Below are 14,324 nucleotides of genomic sequence, written 5' to 3'. Positions count from 1 at the left end.
CGCAGCTCTGAGCCCCGCAGAGGGCTTGGGGATCGAGTACAACCGGTGCCCGTAGCACTGATGTCCGCACAGTGTGAGCAGCACGGGTGCCGGTGGCTTTGCATGCACCCTCGCATCCCTCGTGCAGCAGGTGAGCAGCTGGCACGGCACGCAGCACAGGGAGAGCGGTGCAGCCCGGCAGCCCCCACCTGCCTGCAGGCAGCCGGCCAGGCCAGGAAAAGCCAGAGATTCCTTCGTCCTCCTGGCCCGGGAGCCTTTTCCTCCAGCACCGCTGGCCACGGCCCAACCGGGGGGACCTCCCTGGCCTTCCCCTTCCAGGGCAGCCGTGAGGCCGCTGGGTGGGGGCACCACATCCTACCCCCCGTACTGCGGTACCCAGCGGCACGGCAGCCTCTGAGCCCCGTGGAGGGGAAAGAACCCAGCCGGGTCTCCGCAGGCGTGCGGCGTGTCGGGATCGCGCTGGCACACGGCCGGGAGTGCATCCCTCCCGGTCCCCGAGGATGAGCTCATGGAGGCCAGCTGGGCCCAGCCCCGCTTCCCCCGGGCCCCTGCTCACAGCCCCGCAGCTGCAGGCTTTCTGCTCCTCCGCGGCCCCGTTAACCCCCTCCCCCCCACCGCTGCCTGCGGGACCCCCACCATTGTGCCTCCCTTGCTCTCCTCAGGGCAGCCCGGCACCTCTCCTGCGGAGGATGGGGGGCTCAGGGGTTGCACACTAAGCTGCCCTATGGAGATGTCCTGGCTTGGGGGATTCCAGGGTGGTCCCGTCCCTTTGCACAGCTCAGCCCCCATCCAAGTGTAAGATTTGCTTGCTGAGCCCTAAGCTGCAGCCCTCCTGCATGGGTCTGGATGGACAGCAGGGAGAGGTGTCTGCAGCTGCTTGCCTACCAGGACTCACGGCGATGGAAACACTGGGAACTGAAAAGGCAAGGGCAGGGCTGTCAGGGACATCAGCAATAGGATCACCAGGGACATGGATACCAGAGACAGGGACACCAGGAATAGGGACACCAAGAATAGAGATGGCAGGAGGACACCAAGAGCGCAGAGTCTGGGAATGGGGACAGCAGATGGGGGTCACAGGGACCCGGAGCACACAGCGCAGGGCTGAGGCAGGCTGGGAGTCCAGCAGCCACCGGAGGATGGCAGCAGCCAGAGGTGCCCAGGAGCAGGCAGCCCAACCCCAGACAGGGGTGCTGCACCCAATAGCTGGTAACCACGGCAACATCAGCATCGTGGTGCTCACACCCGGAGTTACCAACCGCTTCTGGCTAGCGAGATGCGTGAGCCTCCAGCCTGGCTGCTGTCACAGCACTGATGCCATCATCAGCACCATGGGGACAACGATGGGATGGCTGCATCCCTGCTCAAGACACATCACACGCCTCCCCAGCCCTACAGGCTGCAGAACATCCCCCAGCCCTTCATTCAGTTCACACCACCACCACCACAAGTGCTTATTGTCATCATAGCTCTTTATAATAAAGATGTATTTACACAGAACAATTCTTTACAGACGTGACAGACGTGGGGACCAGCAGGGCCCGGCACCGCTGCAGCCCTTTAGGGGTACATCAGTGCCTCCTGCAGAGCCCCAGGGGTGGAAACCCCACAGAGCAGCTCACACGGGGTCAGCACCACAGGAATAAATAGACCCCTCCAGGAGGGGATGGGGCAGGACCCCACGGAGAGCTCCTCCGCCGGACAAAGTGCTTTATGCAGAGCCCCTGGACCCGGCACACCGGGAGGACACGGTGCCAGAGCCACCAGGGACATCTGCAGGGAGGTGATGCCAGCTCAGGGGTGGGCTCAGGGACGAGCAGAGCGGGCAGCGGGGACGCATCCTTGGAGCGCTGGCGGTGGTCCTGCAATGAGAGCAAAGGCCGGTGGGATGAGCGAGCTCCCGGCACCGCCACGCGTGTCCCCTCCACGTCACTCACCTCCATCAGAAGGGCATGGGGCCCTTATGGGACAGCCGTGGCCGGGGACGGCGCAGCCTCCGCCACCCTCCTGGCCGCCGAACGTTCCCACGCCGCGCACCCCGTGGCCGCACCAGCGTTCGGATGAGGCCGTCCTCGGGATCCATCCCATCCAGCCCCGCTCCCAGCGGCCCTGGGGGATGGCAGAACAGCGTGAGCGGGTGCCCTGCCCACACGCGGGGTGGGGATGCTCCGGGAGCTGGGCAGCATCTCCCATTTCCTCAGTTACCCCCCGGCAGGAGCCACGCACTCGCAGAGCGCTTCCTGCAGCCAGACGGCCGGGCCACCTGCGTGGTGCCACCGCTGTCACCAAAGGGCACGGCAAAGCCCCAGTTCAGGCTTCGATCTCAGCCCTCCCCGTGCCCATCCCGGAGCCACCCGTAGCACACAGCTCGGGGTGACGGCGGTGATGCTCCAGCACCACCAGCACGTGGATGGCACCAACGATGGCACGGCCGCGCCTCCCGGCACCCGGTGGCACAGGAGGCTCCCGGCCGTTGTTCGGCCTCTCTGCCCTCGGGACAGGCTGCGGTTTGTTGGCACCATGAAAAGCGCTTTGTCCTCTCTTCCCCCTGGGGCCGACGGCTCTGCCTCCCCCCGCCCTCCCCGACCCCGCACCGCGCTCAGCCCCTCACTCACCCGCGGACGCGGCGCTCAGCGCAAGGCAGAAGAGCAGCAGCAGCGCCAGCAGCCAGCGGCGCGCCGCCATGCTCCGCCCGGCGCGGGGACACGGACACGCGGGGACACGGACACGCAGGAGGCGGTGGCCCCGCTCCGGGATCGCCGCATTTGTAGGCGGTGAGAGCCCGGCCCGGCCCCGCGCCCGCCCGGTCATGTGGCCACCGGCACCGAAGGGGGGGTTGGAGGGGCCCGCAGCTCGCTCCGCCCCGCTCCGCCCTCTCCGCGCTGTAGCCCCCCGGGGTGCCCAAGGGGTGGCATCCGAGGGGACGTGAGCACGGGGAGCGCCGAGGTTGCTCGTGGGGAGTGTCAGCCCCGCAGCCCGCTGGGGAGCAAAGGGAGGGACCTCCGAATCATTGAGGTCGGAAAAGATCTCTAAGATCCCCGAGCCCCCCCCCCTTCCTTCACCCCCCACGCTCCCCGCACCAGCTGGCATCAGTGTGGCCGGGAGCGGGAGCCGGGGGGAGCTGGGGGTGGCGGTGCCAAAGCACTGCGTGAGGAACCAAGGTGGCCCGATGGGATCCCGCTGCCTGGAAAAGTGGTGAAAGGGGGGATAAGGAAGAGCCAGGAAGCTGCAGGCCGGGCAGCGTCAGTGCTGTGCACTCATGGAGCAGATCCTGCTGGGAGCTGTACGAGGTGCTCGGAGAGCCCAGAAGTGGTGGGGTCGGAGCACACGGGCTGGGGACGGACAGATCCTCCTGATCCCCACCCAGAGCTCGTGGTGCTGGTGGGCATGGACTGACGCAGTGCACCTGGACATGTGCAGAGCACTGGGACTGTCCTGCTGCCTCTGCATCGCAGGGATGTGGCACTTGGACTGCTCAGAGGATAAGGAATTGTTCAGGTTGCACCCAGAGAGCTCCACAGCTCTGTGCCAAGTAGGGAACAGTGACCAGTGGTGTTCAGGGCTCTGGGGTGGGACCGGAGTGATTTAACACCTCTGTGACAAGGACAGGAGACTGAGCATACCCTCAGCAGAGCTGCAGACGTCACACAGCTGTGGAGGATCTGGAGGGGATGGATGCCATCCAAAGGGACCTGTGGGCCTCATGTGGGTCCATGTGAATGTGAATCTAATGAGGTTTTAATGAGGCCAAGGAGCTGCACCTGTGTCAGGTCAAACCCAGAGGTGGGTAAAGAGGAGAAAGAGCTCCCAAAGTCTTGGGGGCTGGTGGGTGTGGGCTTTGTGTTGGAGGTAAGAGGGAAATGTTTTGCTCAGGGGGAGGTGGGTGGACCCAGGGGCACAGCAATGGGCAAAGACAGGAGCACAGAAGGGTCCCCTGCTCCTGGGAAGTGTTCCTTTGCTGTGTGTGGGGCAGAGCAGTGGCACAGCATCCAGAAGGGCGGTGGGTGCCCATCCTTGGAGCTGTGTTCCATCAGGGTGTGTTCCTGGCACCCTGCTTGGGGTGTCCCTGCCGGAGCACTGGGTTCCTTCCAGCTTCAGGTGCTCTTTGCAGGTGAGGGCTGTGGAGGTGTGAGATGCCTGCTCAGGGCACCCCAAAACCATCTCTACAACGTTGCTGATATGTGACTGCTGATGTGCAGCTGGACAAGAGTGGAACTTTGCTGGCAGATAGAGGCAAAGCGACAGCTCCCCATCCCTACAGAGCTGCAGTGCTCCAGAGCTGCTGCAGGCACAGCTGGAAGGTGGGCAACCCCTTTGGGCTGTAACTGGGTGCCCTGTGCCCTCTTGCAGTGCTCCCCATTGCTGGCAGATCCCCAGTCCCCCATTGCAGGGGATTTCCCCTGGACCCCAACGCTCCTACGCTGCCTTCCGCATTCCTGGGGTCCCAGGGGTTCCCTCCCTCCCTCCCACCCCACGTCCTGTTTGCTTGGGCGCATCACCCCGGCCTGAGTCACCCCACGGCCCTGCAGGTGGCGGAAGGCTAACAATAGCCCACAAAGGGAGGATGTCTCCCCCAAGCCTTCCTCTGGGCCCGTCGTCGAGGAAAGCTCCCGGGGGGGGGGCCGGGCCCCACCGGACGCACAGTGGATGGGCTTCGTCCGGTTGAGGCCACTCTGCTCAGAGCAGCCCCCGGTGAGCGGGTCCAGGTCCCTGGGGATGGATGGAGGAAGAGGAGGAGGAGGATGTGCAACATCGTTAGCACGTTTCGTTAATTAGCAGGGCGGAAGCGAAGCGATGCCTGGTGGTCACCGTGGCAACCGCATGGCGCATCCTTGAGAAACTTTGGTTGCTGTGACGGTCGCAGAGCCTTCATGGTCACCGTGTCCCTCCACCCAGCACTACGCTGGGGCTCCCGCACAACCCCTCCGCATGGAAGGACCCACCAGAGGGGCTCCGGGTGACAGCAGCCTGGCATCAGTGACGCGAATGTGCCCGGCCTCGGCTCGGTGCCGTTCACAGGGGCGGGGTGGCGGTGATGCCTCCAGGTCCCGCTGTCTCCGCGCAGCGCCGGGACACGGCCGGCGCCCGCGGTGCGGTCGTGGTGCCATCTCGTGGCCGACAGCTTCGCACTGACGCTGCGGGACGGTGACCGCACGTCGGCAGGGAGGGCTGTTCCTAAAGCGATCCGTTGTTTATTTCCTGCAGGACCCACCCGACGGCCCGCAGGTTGTGTCCCGCCTCTCTTCGACCCCGGGTGGAGCTGCAACCTCCCCCCGAAGGTCCCCATCACCCACCGCATCCGCGCTGCACAGAGCCCGTCCTGCAGGGATGTCCCCATAGCGGGAGGACATCGCGCCCCATCGGCGCGGCGGGACTCGTCCTTTAGCTGGATGCGACCTCGGGAGCCGAGCTCTGCCCTTCCCCGTAGCGGGGCCGGAGGACGGCAGCACCGTACCCTCCCGTCGTGCTGCTCGCTGTCAGTTCCCTCCGCCGATGGCACGGGCCGGCTGAGCGGGATGCGGCCGTGACCCACCCTGCATGCCGTCCATCTCCCCTGGCAGAGGGGGCGCGGGGCAGCGCAGCGCCCCCAGGTTCGCACGTGGCCAGCAGGCGTGTGCCAGGCTGAGCTGGCACAGCCGCGCCTCTGCTTCCAGGAGATCTTTGGACTCGGTGCTGACTGAGCTGTTTGCTGTTATCTGGTTATCTAGAGAGCAGAAGCGCTCTGTGAAGAGGACAACGACCCCAGGTCTCTGCCCGGGGCCTCGGCATCCCTCCACCCAGGGGGCAAAGGCGCAGGAGGAGGGACCCGTCGCTCCACGGCACCAAACGTCCCTTCCGCGTTCCGCAGCATGGGGACAGCCATGCCGCCCTCCCGCTGGACAGTAGCCTGGCTGCTCCTGCTGCAGGGTACGGGGCACGCATCGCTGCGGGCCGGGCTGGGGCTGAGCGGGAGCCCGAGCTCCCGCTGAGGCTCAGAACCCCCCAGGTTGCTCCATGGGATGCTCGCAGCCCGCCGCCTCCCCCAGGACCGACATCAGGGACTGCTCCGTGGATCCACCGGTGAGCCCCTCGTACACAGCCCACACTTCTCCCCTGGGGTGCTTCGATGGCCCCCTGCCCAGCCCCACGCCTGTCTGTCCCCTTGTGCCACCAGTACCTGCCTCCCACGGCCACCAACAGCTCGGCACAGCTCAGCGCTCTGCGGGATGCCATGCGTGCCCGTAACATCCACGCCTACATCGTGCCCTCCACGGATGCCCACATGGTGAGCTGCCATCCCCACATTGTTGTGCCAGGGCTCCGACCTCCTCTCACCTCTCCACCCCATCCACAGAGCGAGTACATTGCTGAGAGGGATGCCCGCCTGGGCTGGCTCACCGGCTTTACCGGCTCTGCAGGTGGGAGCATCCCTGCTGGGCTCTGTGCCCATCGCTGGGGGGATGTGGGCTGCTGGGGAGTGGGACTGGGGGAGGGGCGATGCCTGAGACCTGCTGCCCCCCAGGCACCGGCGTGGTGACGGAGGACAGAGCGGCCCTGTGGACCGACAGCCGCTACTGGACGCAGGCAGAGAGGCAGCTGGACTGCAACTGGGAGCTGCAGAGGACCAGTCAGTGCAGGGGGGGTGGGGGTGAAGGGCTGCCCGCTGCCAGAACCCTGCCACACAGCTCTGTCTTGCAGCCTGGATTGAGTCCATCGGGACGTGGATTGTGGAGGTGGTTCCTGCAGGGGGAAACGTCAGCCTGGACCCCTTCCTATTCTCCATCGGTAGGGTGGGCTGGCACTGAGGGGGTGCTGCCCCATAGGGTGGTCTCTGGGTGATGCAGCCCCGTGGGCCGCTCTCCCTGCAGACACGTGGCACAGCTACCAGAGGGCCCTGCAGGGTTTCGGCATCACCCTGCTGCCCATGGAGACCAACCTTGTGGACCAAGTGTGGGGCAACCAGAGACCCCCTCCACCTACCAGCTACATCTACAGCCTCCCAGAGGAGTTCACAGGTACATCTCCCACCCACCTCTGCCCGCTCAGGGAAGGGCTGTGTGCTGAACCCCTCCCACCCCACCCCAGGGAGCAGCTGGCAGGAGAAGGTGGCCAGGATCCAGCAGCAGATGGAGGAGCACACGCGGAGTCCCACAGCACTGCTGCTCTCAGGGCTGGAGGAGACGGCTTGTGAGTAGAGCACCAGGGCTGTGGCGCTGCCCCGGGGGCATCGGGGTGGAGGTGGGCACAGCTCTGCTGTCTGACCCCTGGCAGGGCTCTTCAACCTCCGTGGAGACGACATCCCCTACAACCCCGTCTTCTACTCCTACACTCTTCTGACCACCACCAACATCAGGTGGGCAGTGGCTGCCATGGGGCTGAGCCCCAGCCCTCCTCCCTTATCCCATCAGACTCCCCCCTCCACCTGTTCCCAATGCGTCCATCACATCCTGCAGTGCCCACCCTATTGCATCCCTCCTCCAAGTCCCACATCTTCCCCAGAATCAATCTCACCCCTCCCAGTAACACCCAGGGGTTCCCTCCCCTCCTCCCCCACATTCCTACCCCTTTTTCCCCCCATCATTGTGCCCCCCTGCCCAGCCTGTTCGTGGACTCAGCACGGCTGACAGCAGAGGCTCAGCAGTCGCTGCTCTCCGGCTGCCCGGAGCTGTGCGTGGAGCTGCGGGACTACGGGCAGGTGAGCGCCCACCTCCGTCACTACGCTCAGGGCAACGTCACCATCTGGCTGGGCACTGAATACACCACCTACGGCCTCTACAGCATCATCCCCCAGGTGAGGTCTGCCACGGAACCCTGCTGGTGGGGCTGGGAGCAGGGGATGGGATGGCTGCGTCCCACCGTTGTCACCTTGTGCAGGAGAAGCTGCTGGAGGACAGCTACTCCCCAGTGATGCTCGCCAAGGCTGTGAAGAACGCCAAGGAGCAGGAGCTGCTGCGAGCAGCTCATGTAAGGCCGTGCCCATCCCCTCAGCCAGCAGCTCGGTGGGTATGGTGGCACCCCCCGGTACCACGAAGCTGCCCACAGGTCCGGGATGCAGTGGCTGTCATCCAGTACCTGCTGTGGTTGGAGAAGATGGTGCCGCAGGGGAAGGTGGATGAGTTTTCAGGTGCTCGCCACATCGATGCCCTCCGCTGGTCAGTGCCTCCCGGGGGGAGCAGCTGGCACGAGGCAGCAGGGACCTCCCTTGGCATCTCCCTTTTCCACTGCTTTCCAGGGCACAGCAGCACAGCCGCGGGCCCAGCTTTGAGTCCATCTCTGCCAGCGGGCTCAATGCGGCGCTGGCACACTACAGGTGTGGGGATGGGGTGGGAGGTGTGCTGTCTGGGGGCACTTTGGATGGGTTCTCACCTCCTTCTGCCCCCCAGCCCAGCCAACGGCAGCAGCCGGCAGCTATCAGTGGATGAGATGTACCTGGTGGACACCGGCGGGCAGTATCTGTGCGTAGCACTCCCTGTCCCCACTGTGTCCATGGTGCAGTAGGGTGATGGGGCCCCATTCACATCCCCTTTGCAGGGATGGCACCACGGACATCACACGCACTGTGCACTGGGGCACGTCGACCCCATTGCAGAAGGTACCGGCACTGTGGGGTGGTCCCAGAACCATAGGGCCAGGGGGATGTCCCACACACCACCATGTTCAGTCCCTGTCCCCTCCTAGGAAGCCTACACCCGAGTGTTGATGGGCAATATTGATCTCTCTCGCCTCGTCTTCCCATCTGACACAGCTGGTGGGTGCGGAGTCCGGTGCGCTGGGAGCAGGGCAGGGGTCCCACTGCTGCTCCAAACTCTGTTCCACCTCCTCCTCCTCCAGGGAGAACAGTGGAGAACTTTGCCCGACGGGCACTCTGGGAAGTGGGGCTCAACTATGGCCACGGAACCGGGCACGGCATCGGCAACTTCCTCTCAGTGCATGAGTGTAAGCACTGGGGGTGGGATGGGGGGTGAGACACACACTGTCCCTGTGAGCCATAACCTTCCTGTGTCCCCCACAGGGCCGGTGGGCTTCCAGTCCAGCAACGTGCCACTGACCGCAGGCATGTTCACATCCATCGGTGCGTGCGCCCACCTGGCTCCTGCCGCCTTGGGGTTGTGGGGATGACCATAGGGCAGTGCCAAGGGTGCAGGTCCACAGCTTAATACCCAGGGCTCTCCAGGGGTGGGTTGGGGTGGGGGCGCTGCCAGGGCTCAGGATGTTCTGGTGTTGTCCCCAGAGCCCGGCTATTACCGGGACGGTGAGTTTGGTATCCGCATTGAGGACGTCGTGCTGGTGGTGGAGGCGCAGACCAAGGTACCGTTGTCCCCCTTCCAGGGCTCTGCATGGGGCCGGGGGGCTCGGGCACAGCGAGGGGCTGGCAGTGCTATGGGGGCTGCACCCACCTTCTGCTCTCCCCTGGCAGCACCCTACAGGTGAGAAGCCCTTCCTGACCTTCGAGGTGGTGTCCCTGGTGCCCTACGACCGCAACCTTATCGACGTCGACCTCCTGTCGCAGGAGCACGTACGGGAACGGGACAGGCAGAGCTGAGGTGGGTGCACGGGGCTGGGGTGGGGGCGGGCACTCAGATGGAGACGTCTGCCTACAGATCCAGTACCTGAACGCCTACTATGAGACCATCCGTGCGCATGTGGGGCCGGAGCTGCAGCGGCAGCAGCTGGAGGAGGAGTATCAGTGGCTGCAGCGCAGCACAGAGCCATTCGCACAGAGCAACGCTGCCTCCACCACTGCCAGCATGCTGCTCATCACCTCCCTCATCTCCGTGCTGCTGGCTCAGCTGCAGGCCTGATGCTGCCAGCACCAGCCAGGGATGTTTCTTCTCCATGCCGCTCACTTCCTCATCGTGTCTTTTCTTTTTTAAACATTTTTGCTTTGCAATTAAACGGCGTCAACGCTGGGCGTGTGCACCAGTGAGCCGCGGCTGAGCCCATCCCGTCGGGGCAGCCGCCTGACCGTGCCCCGACCCTGTGTCCCACGCAGGGGTTGGCCAAAGTGCGTGGCAATGGGGCGCGATGGGGACCTCGCTCTCTGCTCGGGGGCCGCGCGGAGCCCAGCAGCAGCGGTGGGGACGGGTGCGAGGGTGTGCTAATGGCACCGCTCCGGGGCGCTGGGCAGGGCGGCCGCTTCGAGGAGGGCTTCCTTCCTCCTGGCCCAGGCTGCGCGCCCCAAAGCTGCGCGGCTCGGAGCTCTCATGTGACCGCCGGCTTCCTGTGCGCTTCCCAGCGGCGGTGCCGACGTTTCGGTCCGTGCCCTGCCAGGCGCTACCCCAGCGCCGCGCCGTGCTCCGGCACTCAGCACCATGCTGCGCCGAAAGCCCTCCAACGCCAGCGAGAAGGAGCCGGGCCACAGGAAGGTGAGCACCGGGGGTGCCCCAGGGATGGCCATCCTTCACTCGTGGGGCTGGGAGCACGGGGAGATGCAGTCCGTGTGTCCGGGAGGATGGGATGGAGTGGGGCGGAGGTGGCGCTGCCAGCAGCCGACGACGACACCGCAGCCCCACGAGCACGCGGCTCAGGCTGGGAGCTGCTGGAACGTGCAGCCGCCACCATCCAGTGCCCGCACGGCGCGGGGCGGCGGCAGGACCGCATCCTCGGGGTGCGGCGGTGATGTGGGGCTGGGGATGCTCGGACCCCCAAGTGACTGCGGGTGACTGTGGGCACCCGTGGGGTCGTGCCGGGGGGCAGCAGCTCCCCCTCCTCACTGCTCTCTGCAGCGTGGGCGGCCGCTGCCGTTTCCTGCCGGGGGGCTGACGGTGCCGCGCGGGCTGCCGGGCGCAGCTCCCAGCAAGGTGTCTGCGGTCGAGGCAGCGCGAGGTTGCAGCCCCATCACGTGCATCCGCCGCTTCCTCCGGCAGCTTTGCACCGGCACGGAGCCTGCGGGCAGGGCCTGCAGCAGCAGCGCCGATGCTCTTTGCTAGTCCCCGTTGCAGGGTATTCCCAAGCAGAGCGGAGTGGGGTCACCGCGCCGAGAAGCTCCAGGCTGCTGGGCGAATGGGCGTGCAGCATCCCCACGGAGCAGGGCTGCCCCAGAGAGCCCCGCTGGGCATCCCCACCGCTCTCACTTCCCTCTCGCTCCCTGGCTGCAGTGCTGTTGAGGGTGCAGCACAGGGCAGGGCCCCCCCTTTCTCTCCCCTCCCCTCCCCCCGCCCGAGCTCGCGGTTTGCCAACGCAGTGCCAGTGCTGTTGCAACACCGACTCCTCCCCAGCGCGGGGCCGGGTGTGCAGTGAAGCTGTGGTGCCAGCTGCAGTGCTGGGAGCTGCTGTCACACAGGGATGCAGAGGAGACCCTGAGAGCTCAGAATGCAGGAGCAGGGAGAGAATAGAAAGGGTGCCCAGTGGAGCTGGCGAAAAGAAGGATGGGGTGGGGAAGTTGCAAGGCCATGGTTGAGGGCAGCGCTGCCATGCTGGGGGTGAGCAGAGAGCCTCCTCTGTCAGCACAAAGAGCCCTCACCCCCTCCCCACGCCCACAGCTCTCCCTGCAGCGTTCCAGCAGCTTCAAGGACTTTGCCAAATCCAAAGTCAGCTCCCCGGTGACAAGCGAGAAGGAGTTCAACCTGGAGGAGAACGTGAGCGCCTGTCCCCTCCCACGGCCCTTCTCCCAGTGCCACGTGCCATGGGGCACCCAGGGGCCTGGCATTGCCCCAGTCTGGAGCCTTGGGAGCCCCCCATGCCCTCCCTTCTGTCTCCCTGCAGATCCCTGAGGATGAGCCCAGCAGTGCAGGCCCTGAGGAGGCAGCGCGGAGCGGTGGTAGTGGGATGAAGCTGAGCAAGAAGTGGAGGGCTGTCATCTCCCGCACCATGAACCGCAAGATGGGCCGCATGGCCGTGCGGGCGCTGGCCGAGGGGAAGGTGAGCGCAGGGCCTGGGGCTGTGGGGCAGCCATCCCTGCTCCCCAGCACCAAGCCCGCTCCCCACAGCAGGCGGAGGTGGAGGAAGAGGGGTGTCCATCTCCCCTGCCCTCAGCTGGCACGGAGGAGCAGAGCTATGAGAAGATGCCGCTGTCCTACGTGGAGATGGAGGAGGACGCACACCCATCTGTCAGCCGCCAGCTGTCCAGCGGTGAGCACAGCCCCAGTCCTGAGCTTGGCCCCGAGTCTGGCACCGGCACTGAGCCTTCCCATCCCCTTGCAGGCAGTGAGGGGCTCAGCCCCGGCCCCACCAGCCAGGACAACCCACGACTGGAGGACAACAGCCCAGCCTACACCGGGCCCTTCTGCGGCAGAGCCCGCGTGCACACCGACTTCACCCCCAGCCCCTACGACAAGGACTCGCTGAAGCTGCGGGTGAGGGCCAGGGGGTGTCTGGGGATGTCCCGTGGGAGGTGGGCACGGTGGTGGGAGGCTGAGGCTGGATATCAGGCTGCCCAGGGTGTGGCGGGGTCACCATCACCAAGATGTTCCAGATTGTGGGGATGTAGCACTGAGGGATGCTGTGATGGGCACGATGGGGTGGGTTGTGGGGATCTGAGAGGACTTTTCTGACTCTAATGGTGCTGGGATTCCTCGAATCAGAAAGGGGACATCATCGGCATCATTGAGAAGCCGCCTGTGGGCACCTGGACGGGGCTGCTCAACAACAAGGTGGGCTCCTTTAAGTTCATCTACGTGGATGTCATCCCTGAGGAGACAGCCCCCACCCGCAAGAGCCGGGGCCAGGGCAAGAGCAAGCGGCTCAAGCCCAAGACCCTCCATGAGCTGCTGGAGCGCATCAACCTGCAGGTGAGGGCTGGGGGGCCAGGGGATGCAGGGGGACAGGGGCTGCAGGGGGACAGAGGCAGAACCCACCTTGCCCATGGTGACAGTAGGGGATCACATGGGTAGCCCAGGGGAGCAGTAGGGATGGGATGGGGGTCAGAGCATCATAGGAAGGAGAAGCCTGCTCCCGCTCTATCCCATCCTCTTTGTCCCTCTGCTTTGTGCCTGAGCATGGCTGAGGGCAGAGGGGAAGTGTGGGGTGGGAGCAGGGCTGGGTTCTTCATGGTGCTGCTCGCTGCTCCAGGAGCACACCTCCACCCTGCTGCTGAATGGCTACCAGACCCTGGAGGACTTCAAGGAGCTGCGGGAGACCCACCTCAATGAGCTGAACATCACAGACCCCCAGCACCGCGCCAAGCTGCTCACAGCTGCTGAGCTCCTCCTGGATTACGACAGTAAGGGCCGGGCAGGGGATGTCCCACACTGGCTCCAGCCCTGGTGATGGGGAGCAAACTGATGGCCTCATGTTTTGTCCCCCCAGCAGCAAGCAGTGAGGCGGATGAAGGGGACGGCACCGCAGAGCAACAGTCGCCCTCGGAGCCCAAGGGGGACATTCCCCGGGACTCGGGCTGCTTCGAAGGATCCGAGACCCTGGATAACAGCCGTGAGGAGGCTGAGCTGCCCAGCCCTGAGGGGCAGCTGCAGGCTCTGTCGCTGCCAGAGTCCTCCTGAGCCCCCGCCGTGCTTTACAGGCTCTGGTGTGGCAGTGGACAGAGGAGAGAACTCAGTGGGATGTGGGTGAGCCCCTGGGATGAGGCCACACTGCAGGACCCTGCGCTGCAGGTGGGTCGGTCCCCCAGGTGTGCTGCTCCAGGACGTTCTGTGCTGCCTCACACCACCATCCCACACTGCAGGAGCAGAGTCCCAGGGATGCTGCAGGTCTGCTGGCCAGGGCTGGGCTGCCCCCTTTCATTCACAGTTTCAAGAGCTCCTCTGGGAGCCCACGTCTGCCGGGCCAAGCAAACAGCAGCGCAGAGCCTGTAAGGACAGGGATAGCATGGACAGAGCAAATGATGCAAGCAAGCAGAAGCATTGAGGCAAAATCTCTACCAGCAGGATTTTGCTTTCCCCAGCCACCACCCTCCCACAGCCAAAGCAGATGGGGAAAGGTGTGCAGGAGGTTCAGCCGAGCCCTGACAGCAGCTCAGCAGGGTACCAGGAGACAGCCTAGGGGAGAACCCCTATGCTCCAGAGGGGCTGTGTGTGGGAGGGGGCTGAGCACTGTGCTGCCTGAAGGTGAACCCATGCAGGTCCAGACTTTCCCCCACCGCCCTGCAGGACACGACAGGTTGGTCTCTCCCAGCATCAGCAGCTCTGGGCATCCCTGGGAAGGGGCAGGGGAGCTGCAGCACCACTGGGGCAATGAGCTGGGCAGGAGCATGTATCGCCTGTAGCCAAACCCTGGGGCTGTGGAGAGGGCAGCATTCAGACAGCCCAGGTCCTTACAGCTGCACTCAATCACCTCCAACTCCCACATTGTGGGACCACTGTGTTGGACCTCTGAGCCTCGAGTTTGTTCCTTTATGCTTGATCTCAATAAAAGCCTGCTCTGGCCTTCAGCCTGCTTCATACCTACTC

General features: G+C 65.0%; 3 protein-coding genes across 3 annotated transcripts; 2 read left to right on the top strand and 1 right to left on the bottom strand.

Moving 5' to 3' along the window:
• Positions 1-1,460: 1,460 nt before the first annotated feature.
• On the bottom strand, positions 1,461-2,853 carry APLN (apelin). Its single transcript, XM_072336011.1, has 3 exons — positions 2,616-2,853; positions 1,938-2,109; positions 1,461-1,862 (listed from the first exon to the last, which is right to left on the bottom strand). Exons 1-2 carry the CDS (start codon positions 2,809-2,811, stop codon positions 1,943-1,945), a joined length of 363 nt encoding a protein of 120 aa, XP_072192112.1. The 5' UTR covers positions 2,812-2,853; the 3' UTR covers positions 1,461-1,862; positions 1,938-1,942.
• A 2,182-nt stretch (positions 2,854-5,035) lies between these two features.
• XPNPEP2 (X-prolyl aminopeptidase 2) lies at positions 5,036-9,782 on the top strand. Its single transcript, XM_072335833.1, has 22 exons — positions 5,036-5,101; positions 5,709-5,907; positions 5,987-6,060; positions 6,155-6,265; positions 6,335-6,398; positions 6,503-6,607; positions 6,679-6,765; positions 6,849-6,995; positions 7,066-7,167; positions 7,252-7,333; positions 7,579-7,771; positions 7,855-7,944; positions 8,023-8,132; positions 8,213-8,290; positions 8,364-8,435; positions 8,512-8,572; positions 8,659-8,728; positions 8,812-8,916; positions 8,993-9,052; positions 9,212-9,288; positions 9,398-9,496; positions 9,582-9,782. Exons 1-22 carry the CDS (start codon positions 5,036-5,038, stop codon positions 9,780-9,782), a joined length of 2,253 nt encoding a protein of 750 aa, XP_072191934.1.
• Positions 9,700-14,304, top strand: SASH3 (SAM and SH3 domain containing 3). The gene is made up of 8 exons (XM_072335146.1): positions 9,700-10,346; positions 11,463-11,558; positions 11,686-11,841; positions 11,910-12,051; positions 12,124-12,275; positions 12,504-12,710; positions 12,991-13,141; positions 13,228-14,304. Exons 1-8 carry the CDS (start codon positions 10,293-10,295, stop codon positions 13,416-13,418), a joined length of 1,149 nt encoding a protein of 382 aa, XP_072191247.1. The 5' UTR covers positions 9,700-10,292; the 3' UTR covers positions 13,419-14,304.
• Positions 14,305-14,324: the final 20 nt, after the last annotated feature.

Source organism: Excalfactoria chinensis, chromosome 4, assembly GCF_039878825.1.
Source record: "Excalfactoria chinensis isolate bCotChi1 chromosome 4, bCotChi1.hap2, whole genome shotgun sequence".
Lineage (NCBI taxonomy): Eukaryota > Metazoa > Chordata > Aves > Galliformes > Phasianidae > Excalfactoria > Excalfactoria chinensis.
Note: the sequence above shows the minus strand (reverse complement) of the source record. Positions and strands in the feature narration are given on the sequence as shown.